At 42.8% G+C, this 20,486-nt stretch overlaps 1 protein-coding gene across 10 annotated transcripts in view; it reads left to right on the forward strand.

Annotated features, from left to right (window-relative positions):
* The window catches only part of LOC117752246 (sodium/potassium/calcium exchanger 2-like), a 40,363-nt gene that overhangs the window by 17,524 nt on the left and 2,353 nt on the right, over window positions 1-20,486 (forward strand). For 4 of the 10 annotated variants that reach the window (XM_034569478.1, XM_034569477.1, XM_034569480.1 and 1 more), the window contains exons 3-11: window positions 24-71; window positions 1,157-1,265; window positions 3,901-3,915; window positions 9,546-9,596; window positions 12,239-12,337; window positions 13,807-13,889; window positions 19,296-19,430; window positions 19,517-19,606; window positions 19,989-20,155. In XM_034569478.1, the coding sequence (XP_034425369.1) occupies window positions 24-71; window positions 1,157-1,265; window positions 3,901-3,915; window positions 9,546-9,596; window positions 12,239-12,337; window positions 13,807-13,889; window positions 19,296-19,430; window positions 19,517-19,606; window positions 19,989-20,155 (797 nt within the window). The remainder of the gene's footprint in view (window positions 1-23; window positions 72-1,156; window positions 1,266-3,900; window positions 3,916-9,545; window positions 9,597-12,238; window positions 12,338-13,806; window positions 13,890-19,295; window positions 19,431-19,516; window positions 19,607-19,988; window positions 20,156-20,486) is intronic. The other 6 variants (XM_034569481.1, XM_034569482.1, XM_034569484.1 and 3 more) reach the window with 6 other exon arrangements.

Raw genomic sequence — 20,486 nt, forward strand, 5'->3', positions numbered from 1 at the left:
TACTACGTCTTCTCTTTGTGTTGGATGAGAAGGCAAGTCCTGGGGCACCAGAGGATGACGGCAAGCTGTCGGTAGGTCCTGTCTGATTGACACTCTTCCTGTCTGCTTCAATGTTTGTCCCCGTTTCTATGTAGATGTAGTAGTGTAACTTGTCTTCCCCCCCCCCCCCCCCCCCCCCCCCGGTACTGTGAACGAGACGTGCACCGTTATCTCTAACCTTCAGCCTCCCTGTGTGCAGAGAGCAACTCCGTCTGGTTTCTGAACCTCTTTTATGTGACAATTACATTTTGTACACAGCAAGCTAACGACAATCAAGGAAGCTGCGTGTTCAGAGAAAGCTTTAGACTCTTCTAATTCTTCTATTTTTTTTTCGAAAAAAAAAAAATTGGAACCTGCATCGTCAAGGAAGCAAATAAAACGGAGCAGCAGAAGGAGAATCGTCAGGGTCACATTGAGAAGCCACGCCTCCGAGACCCTAACACAAGCCATGCCACTTCATATGTCTCCCTTCCCTCCCTCTCTCACCCATATGGGCCTGTGAATTAGCACCTGACAGCTCCTGTGCTCATGCATTACCTGTGGGCAACCAAAGGCGGACACATTCCAAACAGCTGCTTCCTGCAACGGTGCCTAATTTCCCACAGTTCTCGAGTTGAGCTTGAACTGCAGGTGTGACCTTGGTTTGGGGGAGAAAAATCCACTTTAACTGCAGATGCCTGTGTCAACACATGGGACTCGTGTTTTCTAAGATGCTGTGGTGCTTTGTGCTTGTTTTACTTCTGCTTAGAGGTTTTATGCAAAAGAGGATTAGAGAATCTTATTCCAACCAGCAGCATGACTGGAGGTGGTGGAGCATATGCATGAACAAATGTTGCAGTAACATGAATCCTGATCTCTGAGCTTGAAATGTTCTAAAGGAACAAGAGTCCAGCACACGTATGTAAAATGATCATACTTTATAATGTAAATAAAAATGAACTTTAAAAAGCATGGTTTCCTTTTAGTTGAACAAGAAGTAGCATTTGTGATTGGCTAATTTGCTTTTTGACAAAAATAATAGATCCAGTTACTGGACGAGGAGAAAGCATGCCATACTTGAAGAGCCCCATCTTAAGCAGCAGGATGTTTTATTCACACCTTGTTTCTCCTCTCGCAGGCGAGGCCTCGGCTGCAGAGGGGGGGTAGCTCCGCCTCCCTGCACAACAGCTTGATGAGGAACAGCATTTTCCAGCTGATGATTCACACATTAGACCCTCTAAGTGAAGGTAAGACGGTCAAACCGTACACAGACGACACAACTCTCCAAGTCTCAAAGACCCCAGAATGTGGAGTGCAGATGTTCCTCCTATCTCTCTGTCTCTCTCTCCCTTGAAATGACCTGTATTCTGTTTTCAGATGTAATGGAAATGTGAATAAGGTTTTGAAAACTTACAGAAAGCAATGGAAATAGAAATATTAGCTTCAATCATTTGCAAATACCACCATGAGCCCTTCAAATCCAGCGTCTCCACCATCAACATCAAGAAATCCTTTTTTTTTAGCCCCTATGCTGTATGCCAAGATTGAATTGATCCATTTTTAAAAACGGTCCACACGAGACGAGACGAGCTTAGTGCTGTGTCAGAGCACAGCCGAGGTGGAAGATCATTTTCCTTTAATCCAAGATGAAGGCCCATTAGCTTAGCTTGAGGAAATGTAAAACGGCAGTGTCAGTGCTCGGCACAGGGGATGAATATGTTAATACGGCAGGGGAGGTGCAGTGTCATCCCACTCTCATGAAAAAGATGAAAGAATAAACTGTATGTTAATGGTGTGGGGGGGGGGGGGGGGGGGTGGGGCACCCGCGGTTTAAGGCGGGTTTGGAGAATTTCTCGTTAGAGAGTCTTGCTTTTTAGCTTCGGTGAAAGGTGTTTGAATTCGGTGCGGAAGGAACATCTCATGATGTGATGAATCCTAATCCCTAAAAATGAATATTAATGTTGAAAGCTAATACCAGCTTATGTCGGATGATGTCTCTAGTTTTCACAGAAATGTATGCTCAGTGTTTTAAAGCATCAGTGTTGCTTAACAACAAATTCTCACACAGGACAAGGTCCAAAAGCCAGTAATGAGCATAAAACTGTGTCTAGTCAGACTCTGTATTGCCTCTCTGGCAGGGGCTATCTCTGAAATGACTTTGCATTCCTTGAAAGCCAAACCTGGAATGAGTCAGCTCAGGAAAGATTAATACGCCGTGCCAAGACGGACCTTTAAAGTGCCCATTAACATGCATCAAATCATTGTCATACACAGAATCCCGGGCGTCCCGTCTGAGTGTATTCATCTTTCCATCTGAGTGATTAAAATGTAAATCATAGCCTGCTGGGGGAATGGAAGTCGGAATGGAAGTCGGAATGGCTGGTTGTAAATGTACAGCAGAGGGCTATACATACTCCAGCCTGCTGCTCCGTGTAGAGCCATTTGTCATATGGTCTCCACAGGCACATCCAACATGCACTGATCATGTCAGAGTGACGCATTTACTACTTGTTCGACGTCATAAAAATGAATTGATTTTAAATGGTCAAAAAGGCAATTTCTTGCTTCAGTGAGAAAACAGTAGAAATGTGAGGATGTTAGTTTAACACATTTGACCGATGAGTCTTTTGGCAAATTACAGACTGGAAATGAATGCACTGAAACATCGACTGCAGTGTGACATGACGCGAGGATTGAATTAATTACCGCAGAGAACAAAAGCAACCCTTCGGGCCCCAGCTTGGTTGGAATATATTATTTAGAAATTTCCATTTAGCACATTGGAAAGTTTTCACCTGCTCCAGTGAACATGGAACGACGGACTCATCACGGGCCGTATTTGTTTTGAAGCGATAAATAATTTCATTGATTGCGAGGTTCTAGTGACCGTGTCCTATGCACAGTTACAGATATCATTAATGCAAAGGAGCACTTTGTTGGCGAGCTCGCAGCGTGGAGGGAGCCGGAGCAGGTGCATCCATCAAAGATGGAGGCTGTGCTGCTTGTCCTTGCCTGCTCTTAAGCTCTAAGTGTAGCTCAGCGGGGCCACGCGGGAGCTGGCAGGACTCCATCCATCCATTTTTCATAGGCCGTTTCTCGAAATAAAGTCATCTTCGCTTCTGAGCTGAGGCAGAGTCCAGGGTTGTTTTGCTAGTGCTGGGAAGTGGTTACCGTTCTCTTGTTAGGCTTTTAAAGTGGGCGTAGTTAGAGGTGTGTATGCCTGTATGTATGCCTGTATGTATGCCTGTGTGTATGCCTGTGTGTGTGTGTGTGTGTGTGTGTGTGTGTGTGTTTGTGTTTCCAATATACTCTTCACTCCTTCATTACTCCCTTCCTCCTGCAGCAATGAATCTATATTGTGACTGACCAAAGACAGTGAAAAGGTTTGCTTCATCACAGTATTATCCTGCTATGTTGGCAGAGGTTGGATTGCAAACATGTTCATGTCCCTTTCTTTCTTATGTGAGGTTACGTTCCAGACTATTTCCTGATCTCTTGCAACTTCCATTTTCATAGTGAGATTCAAAGGTGCTGGTTGGCAGGTTTTTATTTTAGCCTTGTTAGCTGTCTTTATGCTAAGCTAAGATAACTATCTCTTTGCCCAAACTTCATATTTAGCACATGAGAGTAAAATCAGTAATGAGGCAAAATCATTATCCCCCAAAATGTCAAATTATTCTTCAAAATTCGAATCATTTAATACATTTACCAGCACAATAAAATGTGCTATTGACTCTATTAATTTCACATGTCGCACCCATTTCTCGTCTTGAAATAATACCTATCAATGCTTAAATGTACCCTATCAAACTAAAGATCACCTGGATTTATTTTTTCTCTGTTTCTGTCTTCCTATCTCTCTTTGTTCTACTGTCCCCTCAGAATTTGCTGACTCTGGTGAGTTACCCCTCTAATTTCTGTATCCCCAACCTTCCCTCCGCAAAAAAGAAAAGAAAAATCTGTTTGTTCTCATTCCAACAGCCTGGAGACAGTTCTCTCGCCCTTCGTGTCCCTTATGTATACATTCCCTAAGCGCCGCTGTGCTGTATGTCAACTCTGTACTGTCCATCCCTGCAGACTCCTTTCAAATATCGCCTTCTCTTCTGTGGATGTATTCTCCCTGGAAACCCTCTGTGACCATTTCAGCATTGATTTTCTTCATTATCCCTAATCCTCTCTCTCCTCTTGTGAACTGCTTGTTGTTCTAGCTTGGTGTTACTGTTCTCTGCGACACAGGTAGAGGCCTAAGACGAGTGGTTTGAGTTTTCCTGCCAACACCGTCCCTCTACTCTATGTTCTTGATGATTCTGGAAGGTCTTTTACACTGCATTTATTGAGTCTGAAAGGAGATTCTCTAAATTTTTGTGCTTAGTTAAGGAACTGATGTACTGGGAACATAGAGAAAAGTTGTTTTCCCGCATAGCAAAATAGTTTTTAGCCCAGATTAGACCACTGAAAACCTCCATCCGGCCCAAATACCGCATGGAATGATGCCACTTGTGCAGTCTGCTCCTTTTTGCCAGATCTGGGCCACAAATACGCCAGAGCAATACCAAATGTCAACCAAAGGGGCCATAGGTTTCCCAAACTAGTTTTGTCATATTTGGGCCACATTCCCAATTCACCACATGGGCCACTTTAGGTTCACATCCCGTTTACACCTTGCCTACAACACCGTGTGTTTGCCCAAAGAGGCCCACATTTGTTTTGGGATATTTGGGACACATTTGGTATTTTTTACAACAGTTGGGCAACTTTAGGCTCGCAATCCATTTTGTGTGGGCCACAATAAGACCAGAAGCGCCGCATCTGTGTGACCAACTGGGTTCTGCAGAGGACCTTTGTCAGCAAGAGCTTTACAGAACAATTAATGCCAATGGAATAAAATCAGTTTCTTCCACAATTAGCCGATTCGACAACTTTTCCGTTCAAGTGAAAGGCCTTCAGTTTAATGAGAGACCTTCAGTCCTGCATGTTTTTTGTTGGAAAGAACACTGTAAATAGTCTGGTAAAGTCAGTTCCAGGTACAAGTTCCCGCATCTCTTTTTCCATCAGCGTGGAGCTACAGACAATATAGCTTAGGAGTGGCATAAAATATTGAACCACAGAGAGAGCTGGGGAGGGAGACGGGCAGAGTGGCTCTCAGTCTGCTGTCTGAGCCCTCAGTGGATGACTGGCCCCCTAAACAGCACTCAGCATGCAGGCTGCGCTCACGCCTTTGGCTCAAACCCCCCAATAGAAAGATTTCATCCCAAGATCTGAACTCTATGGCGACTCCGTGCATACCCAAGACTGAAGTCGACCTCATGGAAGAAGATGAACACCTGTATATGGCCGCAAAACATTTCGTCGTGGATAATTAATGAAACAAGATGAGATAAAACTGTATTGATCCACACACATAACAGCAGCAGGCAAGTCAGAATGAGGAAGCCAAGAGAATAAAGAAATATAAAAAGGCAATAGAATAAATATACAAAATATAAATTAAATAAGAAAATGCTGAGTATGTACATTATATACACCTTTCAACGTAGTGGTTTGTATGAAATGTTTTAAGTAAAGTGAGTGGTTTGTGTGAAATGAAATGTATAAATATTTAATAAGAACCGAGACAATATTATTAGCTGGTGCTGGTATTGACTTCAGATATCTGACTGTCTCCGCTCGTTTCTACATAACATCACTGCTGTGTGACAACGCAGTGCGGCGTTATAAAAATGGCGGAGCCGAGCAGCCATCTCATCAGATGCTTCCCTGCAGATCATTATCTGAGATGTCCTGGAAGGATTGCTCAACGTGCCAATGTTGCCTGGAACATCTTTGATGTCGGGTCATTTTGAAATGATTCATTTTTTAAAGGGATAGTTCACAGAAAAATAAAGAATTCACCCTTTATCTACTCACCACTATGCAGAAGTGTTTGAGACCACAAAACACTTCTGGAGTTTAAGGGGTAAACTTTGTTGCAGCCTAATCGGATACAATTGAAGTCAATGGCGACCTCTTCTTTAGACGAAACGAGGTCATTTACACCAAAAAGAGATGTAACCCAACGTTACATGATGGCTTGTGCTTTCTCTCCCATGACTTTTTATTATTTTAATATCCATTTAGTGCTAGGAGTAAATCTATGAATCCAGCCAGCATTTCCAATTTGCCTCGTACTGTTTCCTTCTCCTCTCTCCAGCAGTACTGTCTGTGACCCAGGGCCCCATTGATCACACAGCTCAATAATGCACTCAATGTTGCTGACCTCCAACCCCTTGTGCAACGGATATATATTTTCCATTTATGTAGATATATATTGATATGCAGCTGTAGGTTTATGCTCCATTTACTACTGTTCCCTTCACACTTTTGTAAAGTACATTAAATATGACACATACACCAAGTGTGTGAAATGGTGGCATCTTCATGTGTATTTAAAATGATATACTGAATTTGCATTGTAATTGGACACTAATGAGCCCTTGTTTCATAAATTGTTAATCTATAATGTTTTTTTTATGCATTTATGTCTGGATCCCGAAAAATAGGCGATGTACAATCACATTTTGTCGCATATTCTTGAAGAAAATGACAATATCAGTCTGATTAACAATGAATCTATATAAATGGGAAATGTTCTTTTATTGCCAGGAGATAGAGGTGAAGATCAATACCACTATATTATCTGTGCTATAAATATTAAGCTATAACTCGCAAAACGGAAAACAGCTATACCGACCAGCTCCACAAAACCACAAACTTTCGCAAAACTATTATTTTATACATAAAATGCGAGAGGTGCTTGTAGCTAAGCTACTGCTGTATCCGACTTCATATTAAAGGGACATGTATGAAAGAGGAAGGCATCTTCTCGTTTAACTCTGAAGACCACAAGCAAGGTGTGTTTCTTAAAAAAACATTCCTCTAATATATGATAATATTCATGGGGACTCCCTTATTGCCTGATAACCTTGCCCTCCCATTTTTTTATTTTGTTTTGATACATAATCGCACCTCCGGTATGTTATGTAACTGTGGCCAGCTGACTACACTTAGTAACTCATGATCCCTCCAACCATACTCCTACACCAACACTCACACAGACACACACACACATCTCCCCAGCCCTTTGAGCCTCCCTGTGCTGGGCGAGTGAAAAAAAATCAATGTTAAAAGCCTTTTTGCCTCAGCACAGACTGTGAATTTTCCTGTCACACCAACCCCCAGCAGACAGGCCGGGCATGCACACACACGCAAACACTGTCTCGTACACGGCTCACCAGAGGTTTAGAGGTCACGCAACAAGGACAAGAGGGCCCGTGGTAAACAACAACAAGTCTCCCTCTCTCTCTGTCTCTCAAACAGGCGGCTGTGCGGGTGGTGATTGTGCTGTGGGTTAATTCCCCCTTAGGGTAGCACAAGTTAGAGTGCACTTCAAACCCAAGTCACCTAATCATATGGGTTTGCGGCACTTGTCTGGGAGCGCAGCAGACGAGCAAGACACTGCGATGGGAGCGGGATGTGTTTTTTATCTCATTAGATTGTGTTTTCAGGGCGGCCAAGTCTCGCATTTGGCTCGAGATTCGCACCATAATCCTCTCACATGTGAGTAGGGCGGTCGCCCACTGTTGGGCAGAGGCGAGTATTCGTGCATGTGGGCATATACAGCGCTTGTGTTGCACACCCACTACACGCACAAAACTCTTCAGAAGACAGGGACTATGATTATAAAACGCATTTGATTTGCTTAACGTTTGTTTAAACAGAAAGAGAGTCACACATGCACCACATACACGCAGGAGCTGAGTGGCAGAAGGAGAGACCGTGACAATTTAAAACAGCTACATTTTTCATGACATGGGTTTTGAACATGCTGTTTGCCATGAGGGTGGTGCTAAAATTATGTCCGTCTTGTAAATTATTACTAGGCATATTTATAGGGACTACTTCTTTGGTGGAATAGTCAATGGCTCAAAGCAATGGGTCATTAGTTGTCAGACATGACCTGACAGTAAAGTCCGGAGAATTTGGTGTGGACATTCCCCGTATTTTGCCTTTCACACACGCACAATGCAGCTGGAGGTTCTCTGCTCAGACGCATTCACAACAGCAACAACTCCTCAGCATTATTCAGGAGAGAGGATCCGGGTGCAGCAGACAGAGGCAGGAAGCGATGTATTAATTCCGCTGCGGTGATCACGTGATTTCGTTTTGCGACACATCGACACCGCTGTCGGCTCTTATCAGCATAAACTCTCTGGACACATTCATCTGTGTCTTCTACTTGTATGGCACCACTTTTCAATTAAACACATTTGTTTTCTTTTTGGTTTATTTAAAATGTTCTTTCTACGGACTTTACGCTAGGGGGGCTGGTGGAGAAAGTCCTCAGTTAATCCGGAGCCACTCACTTTGCGTTCACACGTGCACCTCCTCCGGAGAAAGTGCGGATAATCTCTGGAGTTCAGTGCATGTCTGAAAGCAGCTATAGTGTCTTTACAAAGATGTAGTTATGATTTTTTATGGGTTTGAGCACCTAAAACTTAATTTCCTTCACCCTCACTGTTTTGAAGTGGAAGCAGAGATTTCGTAGCCAGATATCTCTGAACCTGGATTATAGCTGTTGAGAAATGAAAAGAGCTTCGATGAACTGACCCTTTACAGTGGGCACTGTATTTTCCACCTATAATATTAATTATAATGTAAAAGCGAGACTTTGTTTGTTTAGTATGTGGCGACAAGCTATGAGTGAGGAAAACTGGAAAGAGAAGTGCTCTAAACGCGGGCTACCTTTCCACCACAAAGGGCATTGTGGGAGGCGGACCCTTGCGGCCCGGTGTCTTCTGTGCTCTGCCCGCTTCACGTTCAGCTGCTCTGCTGCAGGTTTGAATTCCACGCTAATTCATCATGTGCAGATGTGCTGACCGTCTATTTACAGTAGCACGGGAAACTGCCTCAGTAAGGGAATCAAATTAATTGTTCGGGTTTCATTGTGGAAATAAATCGCTGAATCATCGAGCCTTTGAATAAGCTTGCGTGCAGAGGAGAGGAGGACTCATCTTTTTGTTGCATGGTGACCCAGTAAATTTTCTTCTGACTTTCCTGTTCTGTTTGTTTTTTTAATGATACCATTGTATGAACCTCTTATTATTATTATTATTATTATTATTATTATTATTATTATTGGTACAGTAATATATCGACCGCCCCTTCTCCCTCCCTTACTCTCACAAATCTTCTCTAATAGCCGCAGCCTGGCCACTGGCAGGCTCTTTATCAGACTGAATTACTGTAAGGCTATAATGTATTTTCCTTGTAATTCAATCCTTTGCTGCTTTGTTTTTGCACTTATGCAGTGACGACCTGGAAGAGACTGTGTGTTTGTGTGTTACGTTGTGCCTGTGTGAGTGTACAGCATGCGATTGTAGAACCAGCAGACCTGCCTTCTTCTTCTTCTTCTCCTGTCATGCTCACTCTTTTCCTTTTTTCTCTGTGTGTCCGTTGCCTTACCCTTGTCTTTTGCTGTGATGTTGTAGAGCTTGGGACTTATGGGAAACTAAAATATTATCACTCAATGACTGAGGAAGGTAAGCCTGAAAGTTTTCACTACTTGATTCTTTGAGTCCGCTTCTGTTCAGTTTTTTCCTCCATCTCAGTCATGAAGCATCCGTCGCCCCGCCTCATTTTTTTTAGTTTGCTTGTGGCGTACAGTTTGCACACTTTTTTCGTTCCACAACCTCTCTGAGATTTCACTGGCATAAGTGCAAATCATGGTGGCCATGCCATTTTTTATTTTATTTATTTACCTTTCTACTAATTTTTTTATTATTTGGTTTATATTAAATCTATGCCCATAGATATTGTGTGTTACTGTGTGTAGTGCTTTTGTGGATTTCTATGAAAATGAAGATATTTTCAGGCAGTTAAAAACACAACACACATTCAAATGCGATGTATTACCACCCCAGCCCACTCTCCTCACACTCTGAGAAAACACGAAGCACAAGGTTTTCTTTTTCCTCCCCCCCCTCCCCGATTCTTTCTTTGGCCCTGTTACCCTTCTGCGTCGCTGAGAAATACATCATCCACGCCTCAGCGCTCACTCGGAGGTTTCACTTGCACCAGCAGCGGGTGCGCACACGTAAGACCCACATTGCTGAATTTGTGCAAACCGGAGTGACTCATCCACCCAGTGGTTGTGTAACAGGCGAAGCTGACAGGGGAAACGAACGACTCAAGCAGGGCCGGACTCAGTTATTCTGTAAAGACGCCTTTGAAATTGCTTCATTATTATGCAAATTGTGCTGTTTAAACAACCCGTGCACCTTAAGTGGGCCTTCCATGATTTTTCTTTACTGTACGACACAGAGTGAAGACAACCATTTAATAAAGAAAAAATAGCATAACTAGTTTTTTTGCTTTTGAGACCAAAATAGTCAGTCTGTGTGACTATGGATGAAAAAACGTTTGCTCGTACAACTTAAGCATAAAATCATTTTTAAATATACCCTTAAAAGGCTAAATGCCGTAGGAAAGCTGAGTATTCAGTCAAAATGCATTGAGACTGGAATCTATCTGAATCTGTTCCACTAAATGGATATTATGCCATATATAAATGGTTTTTTTTTGTAGAAATATTTTCCCAGCCAGCCCTGAAACCACATACCAGAGTGGGGTTCTTCAACATTAAAGAATTTCCTTTGAATACTTACAAATGAAAGCCCAACCCTGCCAATTGTCGAGCCGTACCTCACACCCACATTTGTATAAACGAACACGCAAACCCACGCTCGCAGACGCACACACAGCCAACCGCCAATGATCGCTTAAGGTGAGTGATGTCAAGGCAGAGGAATGTGTGATGCCGTCTTGTGAACATGTACAGTGTGTGTGTGTGTGTGTGTGTGTGTGTGTGTGTGTGTGTGTCTTTGTGTGCGTCTGAAATAAGACAGGGAGGTGGGGAAGCGCTGTGCATTGCCAAAGATCAAGGAGACAAAATGAGAGAAAGACAGTGTTTGCCTGAGATAGATGGGCGAGAGAAACACAAACGATGGAGTGAGATAGAAGAGACGGGAGGAAGGCCAGTAGTGACTTGGGGTGGTTAATGATTTTGCCAGAAGGTCACAGACAGTGTTGACATGGCTGGGTGGAGTACGTATTGATGCGTCACTGTGTCAAGCACTGACAAATCAGCCGTGCCCTCTTAAAATGAAAACGAAAAAAAAAAAATCTTTCAAATTGATTGCAACAGGCTGATTGGGACGAGGCAGGACACGCATGCAAAGACTGACACGCACAGGAAGTCGGTGAAATTAAATATGGATGCACAAGAGTGTTTTACACCAAAAGAGCTTGATAGGTCCGTCGGACTTCTTTGGTGTCGAATGAAAACAATCCCGCAAACTTGCATCAAATATTAAAATCTATCTTGTATCACACAAGAACCTGAAAACCTGCATGCCATGATTGTGCTCCATTTGGAGTCACGTTTCCTCTTGTCTCAGCTTTAGATTTATTGTTCCTGAGTGTCTCGCCGGGGGATTTCGGGTTGCGGGTATTTCGTGGAAAGTTGTTTCACAAACCAGCGGTCAGTCATCGCTAGTCATTACGTCATGAGCAGAATTGCCTGGAGCTTTTATTTATAATCTCAAAAGGGCAGCTTATGTAAGCCACAACTTCCCACAAGGTCATGTTGTTCAATTGATGACTGGTTTTAATTCAGTCTGCTGCGTCTCAGCACTGTATGACAGAGGTTATGGAACCTGTCAATATTACCAGGAAATACGTTTGTTATTTATTTAGTATCTCTTCAAATTCTCCATCTTAATAGTATAAGTCATAATAGCTTTAATAATGATTTAATATATAGATACAGCTATCATTTCACTGTATTCCCTTTTTTCTTAAGTGCTGCCCCCAGCTATTGACATCACTTGACTTTTTGATTTTAGAACTGAACAAGAACGGGAGTGTGTCTGACCTCCAGGAGGCAGATCTCACCCTGCTGGCTTTTCCTCCAAGGACCAGGACATTGCAGAATCATCAGTATATGATATGCTATGTTATATTGACTGTTGCTTCTGTTTCGATGGCAGTTTTGTGTGAACCCCTGCCCTGCTTGAACGGTGCTTTTTGGAAATGTGACCCGTCCGGGGTCAAAGGGGACAGAGGGGCGCCCTGAAGATGCTGCTGTGTTTCTTCTATAACCACTGTGGCGATTCTTTTGCAGGTAAATTCCGAGAGAAGGCGTCCATCCTTCACAAGATCGCTAAGAAGAAATGCCAAGTGGAAGACAGTGAGAAGGCTAATGGAGTAGCAAGCCGTTCAGGTAAAAGAGTCACAGCTACATTTATGTTGCTCAGAGATCAGAAGGGCTGCGTCCGTTTCTGTGCCTTTATCTAAAGTTAACCGAAAACAAGCCTTATAGCAGTTTTGGAGGGTGATGACAAATGAGGTTATCCTGCCAATCGGGATATCCGATCAGAAAATACTTTTCAGTGTTATCACATTATTAAAACATTCTACCTCATTTGTTTAATTCCTACAAAAGCAAAGTATAAAAGCAGTAGTTTGTGTTTTTTGTTCAGATTAAATAAACAACTACAACTGTGCATATTTCCAGTCAATTGTAGTCATATAATTATTCTTAACTATTACTTTAGTTACATATTATATTATTATTCATCAGTTTTCTGTTGCTGTTGCATTACCGGCCTTTATTTTGCTTCTATTGGATTGTCCCCTCAAAGAGTTAATGGGCAACACATCCGATGTTAAACAAGCATGACATTATCAAGAACTGCCAAATTGATTGCAAGTGTTGTCTTCAAGCAGTATTTAAATCAATCACAGTCACTGCCAAGTGTTATTTATGTGCGCTTTTCACTTGAAAGAGCACCGGACCAAAGGATAAACAGGAGGCCAGAGGAAGAGCTTTCATGGCCCTCAATGTCGTCCGAGCAGCAGAATCAAAGCGAGACTTAGATGTTTATCAACAAGGCTAAATTATGCTAACGGTGCCTTATTAACATATTACCATCTCAATCAGAATTCATGACTGGTGTTTTACGCAGCACATCTCAAATTTAGTCGCTGGTGTCTGAAACAAAAGAAGATTTCCTATCAGCATGGGATTAGATTCATATCGTACTTTATACCTAATATCGCAGCATCCAAGAAAAGGAGCAAGGTCACGTGTCGGACGAGGGCGATATCAAGTTGCATTATATAATCCAGGAATCGTACTAACTGTGTCACAATCACACTCGGATTAACGCAATTATAGTTTTATCATCTGATTACATGGCTTTAGGCTCTTTGTATTTTAATAAGGGCTGTTAAGTAAGTCTGGCCTCAAATGAAATGGAGTCCTACCAGCCACCAGGAAACGAGGAGGGAGAGCATAGAAACGTGCACGTTCCCATTCAAACACAGAGGGAGGATTTCAAAAGCTTTTGAAATGAGTCTCGATACAAGGATGTGATTTTTATTTGGATTTAAATCACTGTCCTCACTTTTTATATTTTTACACCTCAATCCAAAATGAAAATGTTAATGGAGCCTATAATATATTGACCTGAAATTGTCATTAAAACTTTTTGACACTCGTCCAATCATACAGGCACCAATACAGGCACCCAGAGTATTTTCAAGGGTTAACTCCTTACCATTGCTGACATGCTGCCTCCCACCTCTCTGCACGTCACGACCACTAACACCGTGTCTATTACGAGCACTGACAGCTTTTGTTCCTCCTTAATGCTTTTTCACGTTAATTATTCTTCAAATGTCCCGCAGATAAGAACCTTCCGAACAGCTCCAGCGTGGAAGTGGAAGTGACACCACCCATGAACGGAACGGCAGGGCAAGAGGGAGAGACGGTGAGTAATCGCAGCACACATACGTGTATTATACGCACACAAGAACGGAGTAAAATTCTTATTTCCACCTTAAATATGCCCGAGCCAGCTAATTGGGTCGAGTTATGAGGATTGGACAAAAGTGAGAGACTAATATCAAAGTCAGAGAGACATTTATAAATATTTGATGCCTCTCATCTGTGTCTGTGTTCCACCTTGGGTGTGATTGATGCAAAGGTTGCATTGACTATGGCACAGGTCACTGCTGCTGGTAATTTCCCAGCATGCACTCGGGCAAGTTCTTCCATCTTCAGGCAGACCTGCCAAAGACCTGCCCACTCCCACTGAGTTCTGCAATCACACTCCTCACTCAGCTGCTGCTCCCTGCCGCTGGTCGCTGGAAACGAACTCGCACACAGAGCCAGCCCTAGTCTTTTTGGGGCCCTAAGCAGAATTTGATTTGGGGGGCCCCCCCACTGCCTCAGTGCCACTATTGACCATTGTCAATGCTTGATCATTGACAGATTGACAATTTTATTATTTATTGCTGTGTTGCTTGTACCAGTGTTTATACTTCAATGGTTTTTAGTCTTAATAGCTAGCAAACGTCCAAGAGTGGTCTAGTGTTAATTTGCACTTTAATATTCAAAGTACTGAGTGGTATACTGACTGTGTTGTACTGCAAAGTAGCAAAATAAACCAGCAATGCATTTATTTTAAACAAGTTAAGATATACTGCATCTTCTTTTATAAATAAAAAGGTAAATGTAAAAGACAGACAATTTTAAAACATCAACATGTTCAAGCTCTGACAGCGACGCAGTAATTGATTAAACCAGATGTATTAACCTGTCAGTCCGTTAATATCATATTGTGTTTTTGTATGATTGCTGCCACTCTATCTTTCTTGTGGGGGTATTCAAGGCCTCTTGGGGTCCCTCTGGTGGCCACGGGGGCCTTAAGCAACCTCTTAGTTCGCTTATGCGACTGGCACTGCTCACAAATGTGCGTCAGCACCGACTCGCACGCACGCACACACACACACACAGACGTTTGACGCACTGCCCGGACAGAGTGAGTCTTGGAATGGCACCTGCAGCTGTTGTGCTGGCATGAGCGATGGAGGTGGGATACAGCGACCCGCCAGGCCAGCAGACGGTCCTGGGGCAAGAGGGCAGCGATTCAAAGTGGCACACTGAGAGCGAAGCAGGCAGAGGAGAAATAGCGTGCCCCTCATTGTTAATAGGTTATATTGCCATGAATACTTTGCCATTTTTTACTTTCAACTTAGTGGCTGAAATATGTATTAGTTTAAAACTAGTTATTTTCTGTTTCCATGTTATGGGGATTAAGTGCATCACAATCATTCTGGGAGTTTAATTTAAAATGAAGTGAACTCTGTCAAAAATACAACAGAAGAACTCATGTAACTCGTGTTGTTTATAAACTGCTGCAGCCATACTTGTGCCAACACAACGCGTGGATACTTAATTTCATCTAAAAAAAAAGTAACTAAAATGTATAAATACATCTAAAGGTTGCAGCAGAATCGATCATTGGCTACCGTCTGACCACAAATTAGCCTCTGGGGGCAACAGCCAATATCTCTGGGCCTCCAGTGCAGACAGTGGATACAACAATTCCCACAGAATCAATTCAATCAATTCAATCAATTCAGTAACGGGGGGGGTGCACGTGCATGAAGGTCACCCTCACGTGCAACAGATTCTAAGTGACAGGTACACAAACTAAAAAGTGAAAGATCTTCACGTGCGGTAAAGAATTACATTGCATCACACAACTGTCTGCATGGACACTAAAAACATTATGGACCATAATGAAAAAGAGCCCACGGTCTCTTCTGCTATTATGAGAAGTGGAGAAAATGTCTTGGTTCTTTGTGAAGCTGTGATGGGACAAAATAGAATAAGGTGGGCCTTTGGCTGTTTGTGCAACCAAAACCTGCTCAAACGTGATTGGTCAAACTAGAACCAGAAACCAGGAGGCTTCGGGTTCTGTACATTCACATGCAGAATCTGTTTATAGAGCTCATATAAATACCCACCGTTAATAGCTTCAAAATTAGGTTTGATATGAAATTTTACTGAATTGATTTGATGCACAAATGCTGCCACAGTTTTCATTCAAAATGATTCCTCAGTTTTACTATTTAAAACGATTTTCGTTTTTCATCTCAGATATCAGCACCTAGTTGCTTTCTGGGTTAATCTTGTGCAGTTAACCTCGATTCAAGCTACTCACCCACTATGAGATTATTTTTTTTTCCTTTCAAATAATCTCGTGTGTCACAGGGATTTGTAAAGGTTTTGCAAATGAACTGTAATAAATGTAATATGGCCCGTAGCTTTCCGTACAAAGGTTTTATGTAACAGATTGTCATCTTGCACGATCCTTGTTAGAACCAAGAAATTTCTTCAAGGACTAAGATATTTCTGCATCTCGAAAAATACTGTCGATGCTGCAGCACTTTGACATCCCTCCTACGTAAGACGGAGCAGTTTATAGACACACTCATCTGTAAATACAAACTCGTGTGGATGCAAATAGGAGGATCTCAGAATAGGCCATGAGCTCTTATTTGAAGCATGACCAGGTGTGTATTGATCTGTTCCGTTGCACGGAGTTGTTTTCAGATTGATCTCTCACTCTTGGGTTAAAAATAGTCTTTGCTGATGAAACTGTCATCACTCTCCCGAGGCTGAAATATTTGTGTCTGTAAAAAAAACGAAGGCAACGCGCCGCAAATTTCTAGAATCACCTTAAAACTTTGTTTGAGGCGGAAGGTGGGTAAGCTGATGGATGTAATATGAGAAAAGAAGCCGGACCTTTATTGGCACGCCTGGTTCTCACATGCTGCTATTTTTAGAGGTCCGTCCCACAGTGCACCTGTCTGTGTCAGCCAGGAAGTAGCTGGAAACAGCTCCCACCTTCACACGCCGCCAGAGGCCCTGTCATACTAATTGTCCAATTCCTCGTGGATGCCTTGGCAACCAAGATGGGGGAATAAGGGGCTATAGTTAAGGTCAAATTAAAACCTCCTCAATTTCCCTACTCCCTTTGTTGTTGTTAAAACCCTTGAGAGGCTAACAGAAAAGATCTTATATTGTCGTATGATATTATTATGATGAGCGCATTCAGTATATGACTCATAGCAAATTCTGTAAAAAGATGGATTTTCACATTTTGAATATTCATGAGCATGTAAATCTCCTGTAATCGTTCCTTGAAATAACTTACAGGGAAACCACAACCAGCAGGATCCTGTGACTCATCCTACTTATTCTACATAAAACTACATAAAACATTTTTTTGTATCTATTTGCTTTTCTTTCTGATCTGAGCATTTCAGATCCAGATGGAGCCTCTGTGTCAAAAGAAAAAAATTGCAGATGTTGATATTCTCACCATGGCAGCTGTTCCTGCAGTACATGCTCCAAACAGATTAAACTGTCATGTGAAAAATGGGACACTGTTATCAGAGACATAGTCAAACTATTAAAAGGAAGACAAGCGTAAAAATAGTGAAATTATACTTTTATTTTATTTTTTATTTTAATCAACATTCTGTGTGATACGAAAAAGTTGGATTAACAAAGTAATGCATCATGTTTGGTGCTTAAAGCTGGTAAAAAATACCTTCAGACAACCTTTAACGACACTTCTTTAACCATTTGTACCTCTTGTCACTGAAGTGCCTTACACCAGTTGCCGGCGCAAGTGCTTCCCTTTCGGGTAGGCAAAAAAATAAAATAAAGCAAATGTCACACCTCCCCTCACAGTGCTGCAGTAAAAGTCAGTCCCTTTAAGCTCAGAGTTGGCTGTGTTGCCAACTGAGGCACCGCAGGGCAGGAAAGGCCCCCAAGGGGCTGGCATTTGGTAACCAAGTCAGAGTAGGGAGCACCAGCTCTATGGGGTACTTCAGCACGGAAAGCAAGTAAAGAAAATCATAAACGCACAAATGACAGACTCACGTGTGCTGTATTAGCCAGAAACACCTGGACTCACCTACATGCAGTCGACATATCCACAAAAAAGCTGCAATGCAATATATATGCAGCTTTACCCGTTTGGACCTAAGAAGAAGCTTGTATTGCTATTATCTGGCAAACACTGCCGTCAGTACATCATAACACTAATGAAAGCCTCTCGTACCTTGACATCATTGAAAAGCAACAGATTAGATTTAGAAGTGATCTTCACCGAGCCTCAGGCTTCTGGTTTTAGGCCTTTTAACAGAAAACAATGCAGCCATCTGGATATGGAGAAGAGGAGAAATGAGGAGGCTGAGCATAAGTAATGTAAGCACGGCCTTTTGTTTGGCAGCTCTGATTACCAAGGTTACCAGGCAATACTCGACAGCAGTAGCTGTCACAGTAGGATAAGCTCCATATGATTCATGTGCAGAAGCCATCTTCAATGATCTTTGACTGCTTCACTCTCTGGGCACGCTCAGCTGAGGCCATTGAAGCTATTAAGACTTAAATGATTTTCCTGAGAAAATGATTGTTAATTGAGCAACATCTGTTATCAACATCTGTCCTGTTTTATGTGTGTTCTATCCCCTTTATGTCTTTTGCACCATTCTGCCTTTTTACCCTCTTTGCTCACCCTCAAAAGGGCAAGAGACAAATTCTAGTTCATCGGTGTGTCCTGCTTGGATCTGCATGTGTGGACCTGCTCTCCGCAGGTCCCCACGGCTCCTAGCATCCTATATAATTGGATTCAAAGGGATCCCAGTCATCTTTCCAATCTCAGAGGGCCTTGTTGTTGTACCATTAAAGTACCAGTACCAGAATGTTTAAATGAGAAGTTTGCTTTCGCATAAGTCGGCACAAAAGCCAAACAGGTCAATGAAAAGCACCCCTCAGTGGTTTACTGCGCCTCATCGTCAGACAGTGGCAGCTTACTTGATGCTGATCTGCACACAGGTGAAGGGTCCTGAACTCACTTGGCATTCCAGTGGCAGGTCCAATCAGACCCCGGGGGTCTGCCGCTGCAGCCGGCATCAGCAGTCGGCAGTGATGAGCCCCCGGTGCCTGGAGAGCCAGAGCACTTCAGGCTCGGTGCAATCTCCCAAATCACAGTCATCAGACTCCTCTGTCTCAGAGTCACTACAGAGCAAACGCACATCGAGGTCCTGCCATCAATTTCTGCAGGCCCCTGTGCTGTCTCTTGAAGTGCTTGTGTTGCCCGCGCACTGCCTGACTCACTGGATAGCTGCTATCGTGAGGTGGATCCCCAAAAAGTCGACTCAAGCTCAAACTTAGCCTTATTTTTGCCTGATATTCCCATGTGGTAAATAAAATGATGTGAACACGGCGGCCGTGTGTGACAGCTCCAGACCAAAAAGAAACTAAAGTGCATATTATCTTTTTGTTTCTCTCTCTCTTTGGTGTCTCATCTCAGGCCGAGGATGAGGAGGAAGAGGACCAGCCTCTGAGTCTGTCCTGGCCCGAAACCAACCGCAAGCGCCTCACCTACCTCTTAATCATACCCATCGTCCTCCCCCTGTGGCTAACGCTGCCTGACGTCAGGAAACCGGTGCGTGTGTGTGTGTGTGACTAAGACAAATTCAATTCTCAGAACCAACAAACTGGATAACTCTGCATTTTCTTCTTGTCTTTTAGACGGCAAAGAAGTTCTTCCCCATCAGCTTCTTGGGCTCCATCACCTGGATCGCTGGCTTCTCGTACCTAATGGTGTGGTGGGCTCACCAGGTACTTAGCTCTCGAAGGCCTGTGTGCCACTGAGGACACGGCACTGTAAAAATGACTTAATGCTGTGCGGTCATGACGGCAGTCCAACAGCAAAAAATAGTTTTCTCATTTCGACATAATCCAAGTCAAAAAAGATGCAGCTGTCTTTTATCCCAATTTCCTATCTTTGACATTTAAAATGGAAGCACATCCTATAATCCACCCACTAATAAATAATAACAACGGCCCTATTCAAAACAGATGGGTTGTCGGAGCCCAGAGTTTTGTCACCTCCATCCGCTCCCGAGCATCACAAGGAAATTGAAAATAGCTGCAATAAAAGATTAGATTTTATTTACCCCCAAAGCTTAGTTTCCTTGTTTTCTTTTCCTTTTTTTTACAGGTTGGAGAGACCATTGGGATTACAGAAGAGATTATGGGCCTGACTATATTAGCAGCTGGAACCTCCATCCCTGACCTCATCACCAGTGTTATTGTGGCACGCAAGGGGCTGGGTGATATGGCTGTCTCCAGCTCCGTCGGCTCCAACATCTTCGACATCACCGTCGGGTACGAGTCCGTGCAGCGTCTTACTATTTTTAAGGCCGTGTTTTTTGGATCTGTAGTCTGGAGGTTATGCATGAAAGGAAATGAGATCCTTTTTTACCTTGCGGCCTGTGCTCAGGTCTATTCTGAGAACAAATCCAGCATCACGTATACAAGCTAAATGTTTGTAGATCAACAACTTAAGAACTATTTTAATAATATTATGAATCCTGGGAACATGGATACATTGTTTAGTTAGATAGGTAAATATATTGTACATGATCTTGCTATATAGCACTTAAATATTATACCTCAAAGTCTATGTGAGCAACTTGATACCAACCTTGACCCTTTA

The sequence above is a fragment of the Hippoglossus hippoglossus genome, chromosome 18 (genome assembly GCF_009819705.1).
Source record: "Hippoglossus hippoglossus isolate fHipHip1 chromosome 18, fHipHip1.pri, whole genome shotgun sequence".
Classification (NCBI taxonomy): Eukaryota; Metazoa; Chordata; class Actinopteri; order Pleuronectiformes; family Pleuronectidae; genus Hippoglossus; species Hippoglossus hippoglossus.